General features: G+C 36.8%; 2 protein-coding genes across 7 annotated transcripts; both read right to left on the minus strand.

Moving 5' to 3' along the window:
• Positions 1-1,429: 1,429 nt before the first annotated feature.
• On the minus strand, positions 1,430-2,083 carry LOC147937286 (uncharacterized). The gene is made up of 2 exons (XM_087468732.1): positions 2,061-2,083; positions 1,430-1,862 (listed from the first exon to the last, which is right to left on the minus strand). The coding sequence occupies exons 1-2, from the start codon at positions 2,081-2,083 to the stop codon at positions 1,430-1,432; spliced, it is 456 nt and encodes a 151-aa protein (XP_087324858.1).
• A 1,101-nt stretch (positions 2,084-3,184) lies between these two features.
• Positions 3,185-6,746, minus strand: LOC104719588 (uncharacterized). 6 transcript variants are annotated; one of them, XM_087469003.1, is made up of 4 exons: positions 6,338-6,666; positions 5,821-5,886; positions 4,045-5,582; positions 3,185-3,549 (listed from the first exon to the last, which is right to left on the minus strand). In XM_087469003.1, the coding sequence occupies exon 3, from the start codon at positions 5,545-5,547 to the stop codon at positions 4,063-4,065; it is 1,485 nt and encodes a 494-aa protein (XP_087325129.1). In that variant the 5' UTR covers positions 5,548-5,582; positions 5,821-5,886; positions 6,338-6,666; the 3' UTR covers positions 3,185-3,549; positions 4,045-4,062. The 6 variants fall into 6 exon arrangements, with proteins under 6 accessions (XP_087325129.1, XP_087325131.1, XP_010435834.1 ...); XM_087469002.1 differs by lacking the exon at positions 3,185-3,549 and adding an exon at positions 3,681-3,954 and having other exon boundaries at positions 6,338-6,746; XM_087469005.1 differs by lacking the exon at positions 5,821-5,886 and having other exon boundaries at positions 6,338-6,530.
• Positions 6,747-15,872: the final 9,126 nt, after the last annotated feature.

Genomic DNA, 15,872 nt, shown 5'->3' on the forward strand with positions numbered 1-15,872 from the left:
CAAGCCATTTTCAGTTAGCAAAAAGACGTAAACATGTTCTTTTCATATATGAGGGTGGCAGAGCCGAGATTCTCTCTATGGTGGAGAAGGTTTGACACAGAATTATCTTCCCATGGGAGGAAGGTGGAGGAGGTTAGATGCAAGGTTATCCCCCAAAGGGAGGAAGGCGGAGCCAAAGGTTCTCTCCATGGTGGAGGAGCTTGGAAGCAAGGTTCTCTCCATAAAGGATGAGGGTGGAGCCGAGGTTTTCTCTACGGTGGTCATACATCATTTATTAGTATATTATGTAATATATCTTTTATTCAAAATATTTTTTGAGCCATCAATTTTAGTAATTATAAAACTATGCAGAAGTATATATATGTACAGGTTGAAAAACACACTTTGCAAATTGTTGAGGTTGAAAAATACTATTTCCCCGTAGACTAAACAAAGTATAATTTTTTTTTGCCAAACATCACACTCATTCTCCTTCATAGTTTGTGGGAAATAATGGTCTTCGATAATGAAATCAAATTCTTAGGTGCCATATCATTGTTTGCCCAACTCTACATGGTTTCCACAATATGATTGTCATCAATTAATTTGTTATTGATGATATGTGGTTAGATCAAATCTAGCTTCACTAATAGGTTCTTTTTTTTTGAATGTAATGTTAAATTAAATTCAAAAGAAAAGTTCGTTTGTACCACTTGTGCTTCGAGGCTTTGAAAGTTTTAGACAAAATTCAAAAAATAATGGTCAGTATCTAGTGTAAGTGTATTTGGGTAAGCTCAAGTTGAAGATGAAGTTCAGGAAGCAGTACAAAATAGCTTCTGTCTCGACACAGACATCTGATGTATGCACAAGCTTCTGTCCGACAAAAGAGCATCAGAGGCTTGTTGATTTTGTCTGTATGTCTCGGTTTTGAAAATTTATGAAGATATACTTAAGGCACGTTATGAGATATTACTTGGAGGTAAAGCACAAAGAAAAAGGAAGCTTGAAGATATTTAGAAGATTTAATGGGATTAGGAAATCTTCGTTTAACAAAGAATAAGGTTCCTCTTGATTTTAGGAAAGTTGTTAGCCTTGTGAGAGGCACGAAATCCCTTAAATATAGAGGGTCTAGGACTTAGAAAGTTAGCCCTCTAGAACGTGAAAAAGAGAGGAAAAATCTTGTAATCCTTTTGGCATCTTTGGGGAGAAAAGGGTGAGGGTTTTGTTTCTAATTGAGAGTCATAGATGTAGATCATTGGTGTTGATCTTAGGGATCTCTTAGTGGGTTGGAAATAGATTGGGAACAAGCTAAGAGAAGATCTTAGGTTTGTATAAGTCCAATATTGAGCAATAACTGTAATTGTGCTTAAGAAGTATTTGCAACAAAGTTTGAGGACGTAGACATTTGCTGAACCTCGTTAAAAATGATGTGTCTCTTGTCTCTTCTACACTAACATATAGTCTCTAGCCAAGTGAGCAAACCATTTTCATAACGTCGATCCCCCAAGTAACCAATAGCGAGAAGTTGGTTCCTCAAATGCTTGTCGATAATGTGGATGAGTCGCGAGGGAGGATTCGGAGTCTCACCATGCTTCCTCCCGTTTCTCTCCTGCCAAATTGTGTAGATCGTCGTTTGCAAGACGGAGCAGGCTAAGTAACCAGTTGTGCGATCCCTCCAGTTGGTACAAGCAGAGGTGACTATAGAGTTCCAGTTGGTTGAGTAGCGATTCTTGTAGACGTTTTTAACGATGGCTTGCCAAATCTCCGAGCAAAAACTGCATGAAAAAAACAGGTGATCGCGAGTTTCAGTGGCATTATTGCAGAGGACATAATTACCAGGAGCAACCATGGACCATTGTGCAATTCTGTCTCCAGTGGGAAGCCTGTTGCGGAGAGCCAACCACGTGCAGAAAGCGTGTTTGGGTGTGGAGTGAGTGAACCAAACACAACGGTGCCATGAAACTTCTACCGCCACCGATCGAGTCTGAAGCTAAGTTTCTTTTGTGGAGAACTTCGAGTGAAAATTATCATTCCTACCCTTCCAAAGAACAACGTCTTTCCTGGAGTTAGCTTGATCATACCTCGAGAGGAGTTCTGTCTCCATCTGATTTAGTTGTTGAAGGCGGTGGCGTCGACGATGGCGTTGACTTATAGGTTCAATTACATGTGTTTTGAAAGATTAGATTCTACCATTTAATTTCCAACAATATTTTAGATCTTTTATTTAATTTCTATTAGGTATTGGATCTTTTATTTAATTTATATTAAGTACATGATCAATATTCCGAACAAATTCGGCATGTCAATCTCGAGGGATGAGATGTGACTATGTTAGTTTCCTCAAAATTAAAAAAATTAACATGTTTGTTAGGCTCAAACTGGAAGAATGTATTAAAAAATCTCGTCAAAGTCAATCTTGATCCAACTACACTCATGTTTGATCTTAGAATATGACGTACGAACTTGGGTTAATAGATTTTGTCTTGTATTTAGATTAACTCTATATATCAGTGTGAAACAGAAAAGAAAAATATAGCGCATTTGGAAGTCGTAATTCAAGACACTTAGGATTTGTTTGAAACCACATGTTTTTCCTTCCGTGGTTTAAGCTTGTATTTCCTAGTTCTTGTTTTGGAACCATTACGGCATCATTAATGGGAGAACTTTTTTTTGTGTTTTTAGATTAAATATATAGTGAAAATAATGCTAGATCAGTTGTTAAGATCATAGGTAAAAAAAATGGGAGAACTAATTATGGTGTTCTTAGAATAAAGATATAGTGAAATAATATTTTTAAACATATTACAATTATAAAAACTTATAAAATAACATTTATATTGCTTACTTATATAAAAGCAATTATATACTTATAAATTAATATAATATTCTTAAACCTATTACAATTATAAAAACTTATAAATTAACATTTAAATTGCTTACTTATATAAAAGCAATTGTATACTTATAAATTAATATAATATTCTTAAACATATTACAATTATAAAAACTTATAAATTAACATTTAAATTGCTTACTTATATAAAAGCAATTGTATACTTATAAATTAATATAATATTCTTAAACATATTACAATTATAAAAACTTATAAATTAACATTTAAATTGCTTACTTATATAAAAGCAATTGTATACTTATAAATTAATATAATATTCTTAAACATATTACAATTATAAAAACTTATAAATTAACATTTAAATTGCTTCCTTATATAAATGAAATATTTTTTTTTTCCATAAAATCTCGTCCAATCACATGAAGCCACGTCAAATAAGAACTGGGCTTAGATCAGTTCTACATCAAGAACTAAAAAAAGTGTTCTAAGCCACTATTCATTATTTTTATAAATTTTTTTTGGGCTAAGAACACCCTTGGTGTTCTCCCATTAATGATGGCCTTAGTTAAGATGAGCTTCTAGAAGACCGATTCTCCTTCTTCGGTTGTAAGATCCAAGAACATCAAACCTATTGCCGAGGAAGATTTTGTGTGTTGACACTCCGTAACAATGACACACTTGTGTGACGACGACTGCTTTGTTTGGTTTTAAGATAACTTGACATTTTCAGGTTGGCCATCCATTTGTTCAGGTTATGCAAAACCAGAAAATATGGTTAGTGCAGCAAAGAAAACATGCAGAAGTGCTTCTCGGCTCTGGCAACAAGAAGACATAAAGCAACAACAAATGTACGAAAAAACATACTAGAATTTTTCTATACAAACTGAATTACAAACGGGAAACATCCAAAATAAATTATATATAAGAAAAACCAATAAACCGGTCTACAATAACCAAAACCAAACACAAACCCCAATCCCGTCAAGTATTATTCACAAAGCACTAATATCAAAGTTTGGCTGAGACATATCTTTTAACTTTGTATGAACTATGGAAGCATCAATCTTCTTAAAGTTCAGCAGACCGAAACGATTCAAACCAGCTCAAATCTATATTAGTTTCTGCAGACCAACACAAAACCAAAACCAAATCAACTACTACTAGAAATAAAGATTCAATGGTTCAGCTTTGCTCATGCTCAATGCACATACCAGAGTTAGCAGGAGGTTTCAAGATTCTTGAAGAGAAATGACGGTTTCGAAAGCACCAACCAAAGCTTTAACTTTGCTTTTTCGAGCTTCAACGAGCTTACTAGCTGTTTCTTCAATGACATTGTTGAACAGTCCCTGTGCATCTTTCTCCTGAACATCTTGATGCCTCAACACAACCTTTTCACCATTCTCATCGACTTCTTCTTCTTTGATATCTTCCCTCTTCTTAAAGCTTCTCCTTACTTGTGCATCTTGCGCTTTGTCTTCCCCGAGACCTCTTCCTTTTCTAAACTTGAGCTTCCTTGCACTCTCACCCACAGCATCAGCATCCACAACTTTTCCTCTACGGAAACGTAACTTCCTAGCAGCTTCGTCTGCAGAATCACCCTCCTTTTTAGCCGCTCTTGGTTTCTTCTCTCCATTGGGCATTTCAATCTCTTCGTCTACAGTCTCAGCCTCGTTGCTTCCTGAAGTGTATTCATACTCCTCTGTTTCTGAAACAGTACACTCATCATCATTTGGAGTTGATTGAGTCGGTGGAAGAGGAGGAAGAAACGCTTCAACAAAGCTCTGCTGATTCTGATCAGTTTCAGAGACAACATTGTCAGTTGTTTCCATTTCAACAACATGCAATGTTTTCTCCTCGACTGGATAATCATCTAACTGCTTATCAGATTCATCAGAACGATTCACGGGTCTTGGTTTCTGATTTTGTCGAGAAGAAGAGGAAGATGAAGCCTTTAAGCTCTGACTCTTTCTCAAACTTGAATTCCCGGCTAGTCTTACTGATATTCTTGGAGAAAGCGAAGCTCTTGGTCTTGGAGTCACCGGAGCCTTCTTTGAAACAACTCTAGAGGAGACTGTATCCTTCTTTATCGTTGTATCTTCGTCTTTCTTTCCACTTTTAGCCCCCATTTTGGGTTTCAGAACTGGTAAAGCAACAACATTTTCATTGTTTACTTTAGATTTCGACGTTGCTAGTGCTGAATAAGATTTCTTCAAGATCTTCGGCTTCAGGGCATCAACATTTCCAGATGAACGAGATCCTGAATCTGGTGAAGGTTTAAGTTTGGAACTTAATGTTGTTTTCTTCTTCATCTGCTTCACTGGAGTTTCATCAACACCAGATGGTATTATCAATACCTCTGGCTTCTTCATCCCACCACTCACTTGATACTTCACAACCTCTCTTTTAATTACCTCAGAAGAATCATCAGTAACCTTGTTTCTATCGACTTCCATCACCTTCTTCTTCATTTTAGAAGGCCCCGGCTTCAAAGTTTCATTCAAATCATAATCAAGATCTTTCTTAAAGATCTTTTTAGTAGTTGAACGCCATGGTTTCTCCACAGGTACCTGTCTCTTCCCGTACTTGCACAAATCATGACACGAACCTGTTGATACTCTGAGGTAATGAGGGATCTTTTTCTCTTTAGGCTTTGAAGCCATTGCCTTCCCTGTAGAGTCTCCTCTCGGGCTACAACCGTCTTCTTCCTTATTCATCACTTCAGGCGTTCCAAATGTTAACACAACAGCATCTTCGTCCATCAAAGAAAAAAACAGATCAGTGAAGAGATTTAACACAAGAACTTCCTAACAGAAAACTAAATAAAAACCCAAAACCTTAAACCATAAGAAAACTCAGACTAAAAATAGGAAATGTCATAAGATAAACGAGCTAGGAAGCAACAATATTTTGATCCAATCCACCACAAGATGCCAACAACTAAACTCTTTTGTTTGTTATTAGCAATGAAAAGCAAAGAACATATATACCTATAGAAAGATCTCAAATTTAGTTGAGCGGACTTGGGGGATCTCTTGGTTATCAAAAGAACAAAGCTGATACACAAAAAAAAAAAAAAAAGCAGAGAGAATAAGTTAACTTCAACAACATTGCAAAACAGAAAATTTATTCGAAAAAATGTAAGCAAACAATGTCATAAATGCAACGTAGCTTCAAGGATTCTCTAACAGTATTTAAAAAAAAAAAATCAAATGAATAAACCTATAAAGCAAAGCTTCATCTTAAAGCATTCACTTTTCTCATAAACATCACCAATCCCAAAAAGAAATAAGCACAAGATCCATATTTTACGTTTCTATTGAAAAATCAGATTGTGTAAATAAAATGCAACAAACTAATCCCAATTCCAAAACTAATAAATAAAAAACTCAAAATTGAAAAGAAAACATTCACATTACCAAATCAAAAAAAAAAAAGCTTACACGAACAGAATCATAATAATCTCAACCAAAAGTTAAAAAAAAAAAAGCCAAGAAATAATTTCACCTGTTATGAGACCTGATTCAATAAAAGTAAAAGACTTTTTTTTTTTCCCAAAAGACAAAGACTTTATCAATGGCGAATTCAGAAAGAAAAAAAGGTGAATCCTTTTCTTCTGGGTCGGTGTTTTTTCTTTCCTTCTCCGAGAGATCGTGCAAAGGACTCAAAAAGATGAGTTTTTTTTTTTTTTTCTTTGGACGTTGGGTGGTGTGGTGAGGTGGGGTGGGGTTAGGGGGGCTTTTCTTCTCCAATTTCGCTTTCCGCGTTCGTCGCAGAATCAAGAGAGAGATCGTATTAAATGTTTTGTTGTGCACCTTTCTCTCTCTTTCTCTCCCTCCTAGATTTTAGAGAGACAACAAAAAAAGGTCGTGGGGCGTGGCGGGGTTACAAGAATGGTACGGAAACTCTCTACTTTATTTTATCACATGGTTCGGTTGAGTTCGGTTTTTATATACTATAACCGGATCTAAACCGGAGTTAAGGAGTTTCAGAGGGTTATTGTATTCAAGAAATTAATTGAATTTTTCTACTATATAAGGTTTATTTACTTACTTGATTTGACTATTTATAGTAATTCTTTAAAACTTAAGTGTTAGTATTCAATTTTTTTATTTCTTGAAAAAAAGGATTCAATTTATTATTATCAGTTTCATTTAATGTTAGAGTTATCTAGTCTTTCGTTTTTTCTTTTGGCAATTGTCATTTGAAATAAATGTAATGAAATTTCAATGTAAATAACTAAATATAAACCTTTTAGCTGTCACTTTAATAGAATTACAATGTAACTAACTAAATATAAAACTTTTTTTACAATACTTTTGAATTTCTCTACATACTCTTAAATTCTAAATTTAAGATATATCGTAATAATTAGAAAAAATACTATAGTTATTCTAATTAAATCATTATGGATAGATATTGAGTGTGAGTTTTTCTTTTCTTTCTTCCTTACAAGTATCTAGTGATATTGTTCCTTCAACATAATTTTTTTTAGGATAACACATGAATGATCCTAAAAATTTCTTAGGCCCGAACACTAATTTTCTGTGATCAATGGAATTTATGTTAAATTTTAAACTCCTTCGCCAATACTACTCGAACTCAGGTGACGAGATTTCATTTCCTTTATCGTTCGACTAAATCGCTTTGATAAACAATAAAAAAAAAAATTCTCCACTGAATCTTATCTAACCAAACAAAGAAAATCATTTTTAAAAAACTTTAATTTAAATCGTAGAACTAAAAAAACTACTTTGTGGAGTTTATAATCTCAAAGTTTGTAGTTTAAATTTTTACACAATTTTTTAAATTTTAAAGTTATTAACATTGATATAAATTTTGTGGTATATTATATAAGTATTCTCATGCAAATGATAAAAAATATCCTTGAAACTTTAGTTTTTCATTTGATTTTTTCTCAACGCTAACCCATCATTTGAATTAGCCCATCCCGAGTCTCCTTCCTTACATTTTCATTGGAGGAATAAGAAAGTCAGTTTTGAAAACAATATATATTTAATAATGGTTAATGAGTGGTCGGTTTCTAAATTAATACTATCTCCATCCTCAAGCAATCTTTTACCTTTTTCAAAGTTTTTCTGACTTCGTCAAATTGAAAACATTAGCAGAAATTTATGCAATAGTGTATTACAATGTAAAGAAGGTTCGTGTACATAGTGCAAAAACCTTTAGAAGAAAAAAAAAACTTCTTTTCATAAAAAACAATATTAGAAAAAAAAGTAGAGGGTGTAACCATTAACCAATGGTAGTGTTCTATAAGCAAATTTAGTGTGATGAACATTCTCTCTAGATCATGGGTGTATCATACACCTGTATGCATTAGATATATAGTCAAATTCGATTTTATTATTTGTCAAAAAGGATTGAAATAATAAATAAGTTGGTTATGTATAATGTGTGTTATATTTTTAAGGCATACATTTTATGCATGTTTTTCTAATTAGTAGCATGCTATTTTACTGTAGGTAACAAATTATTTTACATGATATTACGTTATTTATTGAAATTACATTACATTATTTATTGAAATTACACTAAAAAAATATTTATCTTTTGTTTTTACTTTGTTTTTCACCGCATCATTTTTGAAAATATAAGGATATAATTTTGGTTACTACATAGGTAAAATAACCCTTATTTTAAGTAAGGACCCCCAATATTAGCATATCATTTTGCCATTAGAAATGATTATAATGGTAGAAAATTTGACATTCTATAGATAACATAGATTTATATTGAAATTCTAAAGGTTATATAAAAAAAGGAAAAAAATAAAACTGAAAAACAGAAGAAAAGAAAAACAAAAAAAAAGCTAGCAAAAATTTTGAAATTAAATTTACCAGTTTGCGTAGAATATCTTTATATATTTTTTCTTGTTTGTAATTTTTCTTAAGTTTTTTTTCTTCCTAAACTCTAAAAGTCTAAAACAACTCAAAAGTTGTCCCCTTATTTATTTATTTTCTTAAATTGTTTACTTTTTGCTTTCTAGCTTGATATTTTGTAACTTCGTTTATTAAAGTCAAAATAATATGTTTTCTTCAAAAGGTCCAAAATTCAAATGGGGTTACGGCTTAGACGGATAAAATAACAGATTTTCGTAAACAAGTAAATACATAAATACGAATGCATGTAAAGGACATAAACTTGAAAAAAAAAAAAACACTAATTAAAGAGGCTTTTTCACTTTTCGCTTTCTTCGGTGGTGGGGCAAAATTTTTTGCTAAATTCTCGCCACTTTAATCATTCCAACTAAGTTGACAAATCATTGAAGCAATGTATATGCATAACCCATCAGACGATATAGATACACACACACATTTAACATCTTGGTTTATAAACAGGAGTATAGGACCACTACCTATGGTTTACACGTAATTAAGAATCTTATTCGGGGCCAAACTTGAAGCAATCACAAAACTATTTAAGCAATCACAAGACTTGAACTAGAAGAGTATTAGCTACTAGAAAAGCTCTTTCATGGCTTCACTACTGAGAAATTGGCGCATGAGGAATTGAGGACTTGTGACATGTTCTAATATTAACTATGTATAAACATAAAAACATTCAACAAAAACAAATGATACAAAGTTTTCATTCATTTAAACATATTCCTTATCAATCTTGTAAACTATTCTATCTTAAAAGACATTTCCAAGAACAAATATAAAGAACAAAATCTTCCTCTGAAATCTTGAAAATAGAAGGGAGCTTGCATCAATCGTTACACATACTGCAAAGTGTGAAAGTGCATCAGAGCTCTGAAGGTGACAGGAGCCTGCGAAGTGTCTCAGAGTGTTGATAGGCTGACGTGGCAGATGGGCTGACGTGGAGAAAGATTATGGGACGTCGTGACAAGATGCGTGAGAAGGAAGGAAGAGGAGATCGAGATATACTCGAAGTTATTGAGAGTATATTTTTGTAGAAGAGATAAGGAAAGATAATTCCTATGAACAAGGAATATTTCCTTTTAGTTAGGATTCACAAAAAATCTAGGTTAGAGATTGTTTTGTGGGTTATAAAGTGACGAGGGCTAGCCGCAAAAAGAGTTATCACTCGTGGAGATAAAGTTGTGAGATTTGTAAACCTTCAAGCATTATCGAAAAGGCTTAGAAGGTGAGTGTGTTGTTTTACTCTTTTAGATCTACACAGGGTGTTGTGCTAGATAGACAAGAGAGTAGGCTTAGGTTCATTTCTTGTAACCATCAGAAGTTTTTATAAGATTGAATAAAAGCGTTTGCTTGGCGCGTTTCCAAGCGGGTTGATTGAACTGTGGTTCTCTGTACCTTTACAATTGGTATCAGAGCAAGCACCTGATAAAATGTTCTGATATCCTTTTTCAACAGGTGAGATCTTGCGACAAGGGTATGGAGAAATCACTGGATTTCGTTGCGGTTCAATCACCATTGAAACTTGATCCTGAGTGCTTTGGTTTTTGGAAAGTGTCAATCAAGCAGGCCATTTCAAGCATCGACATGGAAGCTTGGTTTGCGGTGGAAGATCGTTGGTCACATCCTACGGAGAAGAATGAGGAAGGGGAAATGGTTCCTAAGCACATGAAGAAATGGACAGCTGAAGAAAAAGCAGAGTCTAAACATAACTCACAGGCACTGTCAGTTATCTTCAAGTCCCTTCCTAGGGATATCTTCAATCAAGTTCAAGGATGTGTAGCCGCCAAGGAAGCATGAGATATTCTGGTAGTCACTTTTGAGAGCACAAGTAGGGTCAAACGTACAAGGCTTGACAATCTTGTATCAGATTTTGAAAACTTGCACATGTCTGAAACTGAGTCAGTCGCTGATTACAGCAGTCGGTTGAGTGGTATTGCACAAGAAGCTGTTGTCTTGGGTAAACGGTATAAGGATAAGAAGCTTGTGAAGAAATTCCTCAGAAGTCTGCTTGACAAGTTTCAACCACACAGATCTGCTATAGACGTGTCGCTGAATTCTGATGAGCTCAAGTACAATCAGGTGGTTGGAATGATGCAGGCGTTTGAGATACAGCTAAAGAAGAAAGAAAAGATGAATGAGAAGTCTTTTGCCCTTAAAGCCATAGAAGAACAGAAGCTTGCTGAGTCTCAGGAGGTTGCGGATGAAGAAAAAGTGGGTTTGTTGGTTAAGAAGTACTTTTGCAAGATGGAAAGGGGTCAGCGGAAGGGAACCACATCGCTCATAAAATCCAATACTGATAAGGAAATCAGGAAGAGTGACAAGCAAGAGCGACAGTGTGCTGAGTGTGAGGGTTTTGGACATTATAGGTCTGAGTGTCCAAACAACAAACACAAGAGTTCACTGCAGTGCTATGGGTGTAAGGGTTATGGTCACACTAAGGTTGATTGTCCTTCACGTGAGAACAAGCAGAAGTCCTACATTACTTGGAGCGAAAGTGACTCAGATGAAGAAGTCAGCAAAGGAGAGGTTCTGAACAGCTTCCTTGCACTGCTGGGTGTCATTGAGGAAGACGAAGAAGATGATGTGGTGCTGGAAAACAAAGACATAGATGAGAAGGTTGAATCTGATTCAGATGGAGAGGAGGCTGATTTGTCGGTAGAAGATCAGATAGAGCTCCTCATCAAGACAGTGTTACAGAAGACTCAAGATAACACTCAGTTGACTTCTGAAAGAGATACTTTGCAACTACATATTGCAATGATCACTAAAGAACTAAGTGAAGAGAAGGCTAAGACTCTGCATCTTGAGAAGCAGTTAGAAGAACAGCTGAAGAATATCAGAATGCTGAATAAGGGAACTAAAGATCTGGATACACTGCTTAGCACTGGAAGATCTAGCAATCTGAAGTGGGGTCTGGGTTATCAAGGAACAAACACCAATACGACCACTCAGTTTGTCAAAGGGATGAGGTCTGATCCCAAGCTGAACGAGAAGAAATTCTCTACAACGACTAGACCGTATGATCAGCGTTCTGTGAAGCAGAATCCGAGAATCCCAAGGATGTGGGTGCAGCCTGAATTGTCTACTAGACCGCCATATGCCTCAAGTGGGTTTTAGTAGACGGCTCAAGGACCCGTTCAGCTTAGTAGAAGAAGAGGATGTTGGTACTGTGGACATCTAACTCACTAGAAAGCCCAATGCTATCAATTTCAGAATCATGTGTCTAGTCTGGTGCAATGTGGTGAGTTTTATCCAGCTGTGAGAAGTAACACTCAAGGATATGTCAGGAAAGATGATCTCTATTGTCAGGTGGCATAAACAGCAGAAAGAACAGAGGTTGATCAGGCTAAGTGGTACTTTGACAGTGGATGCTCCAGGCATATGATTGGTGCCCTTGACAATCTATCCCATTTAGATGATGTTGCTCGAGGAAGAGTTACTTTTGGTGATGGAGGAAAGGGAACAATCCGAGGAAAAGACACAACTAGTGGTGATTCTCAACCACATCTTAAGGATGTTTTCTTGGTTAAGGGGTTGAAGGCAAATCTGATAAGTATTAGCCAGTTGTGTGATGAAGGCCTGGATGTCACATTTACCAAGAAAGGATGCAAGGTTGTTGATCAACAAGGATCTGTGCGACTCAGAGGAAGGAGATCTGGTAATAACTGTTACATGTGGAAATCATCAATGCAGTGTTTCAACACGACCACTGAGCTGGACACAGAGTTGTGGCATCAGAAACTTGGCCACTTGAATATTCGCACAATGATGAGATTGGCTAATCAAGAAGTTATGCGTGGAATTCCTAAGCTGAAGGGAGACCCTCAATTCGTATGTGGTCCTTGTAACAAGGGCAATCAAGTCAAGGCATCTCATGGGCCAGTGGCGGACATTCAAACCAGTCATGCACTCAAACTGGTACACATGGATCTGATGGATCCTATACAAGTTCAAAGCATATATGGGCGTCGGTTCATCTTTGTCATGGTTGACGACTTCACTCGCTACACCTGGGTGCGGTTTCTGCGTGAAAAATCGGATGCTCTTGAATGTTTTCGTATTCTTGCTTTGCAGATCAAGAGTGAAAAATGCTTTATCCAAACCATACGAAGTGATCATGGAGGTGAATTTCAGAATGACAGGTTCGATCAATTATGTGGGCATCAGGGCATTGTTCATCAGTACTCTGCTCCAAGAACACCAGAGCAGAATGGTGTTGTAGAGCGGAATAATAGAACGCTGCAAGAAATGACACGAGCTATGCTGCATGGTAATCAATTGCCTCATCGTTTATGGGATGAAGCTGTTAACACTGCTTGCTACATCATCAACCGGGTGTATGTTCGACCAGGGACTAACAAGTCTCCCTATGAACTGTGGAAAGGGAAGTCTCCAACAGTAAGCTACTTTCATGTGTTCGGTTTTCTCTGCTACATTCTGAATGACAAGGATCAGTTGGGTAAGTTTGACTCCAAGAGCGATGAAGGGATCTTCCTTGGTTATTTAGGATATAGCACTGCTTTTCGTGTCTACAACAAACGCACACGATCGGTTCAAGAAACGGTAAATGTTGTCTTTGATGATACCTCGTTCCAACGAGTTGCTATGGTACCTTTTATCTCTGACAAGGACCTGGTAACTGATGATGAGAAGCATGAGCAAGGAACTGAAAAGCATGGTGACTCTGTCAGTCTGGTGTTACCCTCGGAATGTCTTACTCCTTCTTCTCAGGTTCATCGGAATCACTCCTCAAGTGATGTTATCGGTGCGATTCAGGGGGGGTTAGAGTTACCAGAGGCAAACAGATTGACTTTGCTCAACTGGCTGGTAAGAAACAAAAGGTTGTGGTTCCTGACACTGTTACTCAGGATTCTGAGATTGTTCAATTCGCCTGTTTTGTTTCAACTATGGAGCCAAAGGATCACAAATAGGCACTTCAAGATGAGTTCTGGGTTGATGCGATGCAAGATGAGCTGGAACAGTTTGAGCGAAGCAATGTGTGGGAACTCACTAAACTACCTGCTAATGTCAATGTAGTGGGAACAAAATGTATCTTCAAGAATAAGAGTGATGCAAGTGGATGCATTGTGAGAAACAAAGCAAGACTGGTGGCTCAAGGTTATTCTCAAGTTGAAGGAGTTGATTTTGATGAGACCTTTGCACCAGTAGCAAGGTTAGAATCAATCAGATTCATGTTCGGTATGTCATGTGCTCTCAAGTTCACATTACATCAGATGGATGTCAAAAGTGCCTTTCTGAATGGCATATTACAAGAAGAGGTATTTGTGGAACAGCCAAAAGGCTTTGAGAATCCACAACATCCTGAGCATGTGTACCGGCTGAAGAAAGCTCTATATGGTCTCAAGCAGGCCCCGAGAGCATGTTATGAGAGGTTGACTACGTTTCTTCTGGATCAAGGTTACGTACGTGGAAGTGTAGACAAGACACTGTTTGTTCTCTACAGTGACAACGCGCTGATATTCGTTCAGATCTCTGTGGATGACATCATCTTTGGTTTTAACTGTCAACCTCCGGTGCAAAGGTTTGTGAAAAGCATGTCACAGAAATTTGAAATGAGTATGGTCGGAGAGCTGAAATACTTCTTGGGCTTGCAAGTGGAACAATCTGCTGATGGGATTTTTGTGTCTCAAAGCACCTATGCCAAAGAGTTGGTACAGCGGTTTGGTTTAGGAAAGAGTAAAGAGTCAAAAGTTCCTATGGGTGTCAATGACAACCTTTCAAAAGATGAGGAAGGAGAGGATGTGGATGAGCGACTATACAGAGGTATGATTGGAAGCTTGCTCTATCTGACAGCAAGTCGTCCTGACATATGTCTGTCAGTAGGGATATGTGCACGGTACCAGGCCAAGCCTAAGATGTCTCATTTACTAGCAGTCAAGAAGATCATCAAATACGTCAAAGGGACAGTGAACTTTGGTATTGTCTTCACCAAAGATACCAATACCAGTCTGAGCGGGTACTGTGAAGCTGACTGGACAGGCTCTGTGGATGATCGTCGAAGTACAAGTGGAGGATGCTTCTTTATGGGCAACAACCTGATATCGTGGCACAACAAGAAGCAGAACAGTGTCTCATTATCAACCGCTGAGGCTGAATACATTGCCTTGTGCAGCTGTTGTACACAGCTCCTGTGGATGCGTCAAATGTCCGCCGACTATGGTATGGATTCTGATACTCTGTTAATTCATTGTGATAATTTGAGTGCAATAAACATCTCTAAGAATCCTGTCCAGCATTCTAGAACCAAACACATAGATATTAGACACCACTTTGTTCGTGAACTAGTTGAGGCGAAACTGATCGAGATAGACCATGTGAGCACCGATTTTCAGCTGGCTGATTTGTTTACCAAGCCTTTGGACTTCAACAGATTCACAAATCTGAGGAAGTCTATCGGTGTCTGTGAACTCTAACTTTTTCTCTGAGTTGTGTTGGTCTAAAACAAGAACTGGAGCTAGGACAGATCATGGAAATCCTGGAATATATAGAAGATCAACATACTGGAAATTGTGGGAAATAGCTTCATGTCATGCCGGTCTGTCCATCCTGTCAAACATTGTCATGATTTAAGGAGGTCAAAGAGCTGTGAAGAAACATGCACATGCATTCTGAGGTTCAATGACCTGGGGAATGACAAGCTTAGAATCAGTGAATGACAAAATCAAAGGATGTCACTGAAGCTCAAGATGCTGAAGCAGTCATCAAAAGGCTGTTTGGAGAAATTAAAAAAAAAAACAAAAAAAAAATATGTGCTCTTCAAAGAGATGATCTCCAGCTGCCTTAACATGTTAGGATGGACTGAAGACTAAAGGCATGCCAGTGTGAAAGACTACCCACATGCAATAGTCCTCTGATCTTCGACAATTCAAGAGGTTGTGATAGTTCCTAGCTAGCAAAGGTTCTGAACAAGTGGCTGACACGACAAAGGTCTGGTTAGTGTTCTGTTCTTGTTATCCTTTTTTTTTTAAATAATAATAAATGCTCATGTGTGTCTAATTCACGATCTGGGTCCCTTAGAGTTTATCATTAGTGGTTGTGAGCATCTGTGTTCTGGTTCTTGAATGTGATAAAAATTGATCTTAAAAGGGAATGAATGGTGTTTATTCATGCAT

The sequence above is a fragment of the Camelina sativa genome, chromosome 10 (assembly GCF_030686135.1).
Source record: "Camelina sativa cultivar CO46 ecotype springtype chromosome 10, ASM3068613v1".
NCBI lineage: Eukaryota > Viridiplantae > Streptophyta > Magnoliopsida > Brassicales > Brassicaceae > Camelina > Camelina sativa.

Bases quoted from the DNA above. Each gene is read 5' to 3' on its own strand.
- LOC147937286 (XM_087468732.1), bottom strand. From the start codon at position 2,083: ATGGAGACAGAACTCCTCTCGAG. The intron at 1,863-2,060 runs GTATGATCAAGC...TCTCCGCAACAG, and splicing joins GAGACAGAACTCCTCTCGAG to GCTTCCCACTGGAGACAGAA.
- LOC104719588 (XM_010437532.3), bottom strand. From the start codon at position 5,592: ATGGACGAAGATGCTGTTGTGTTAACATTTGGAACGCCTGAAGTGATG.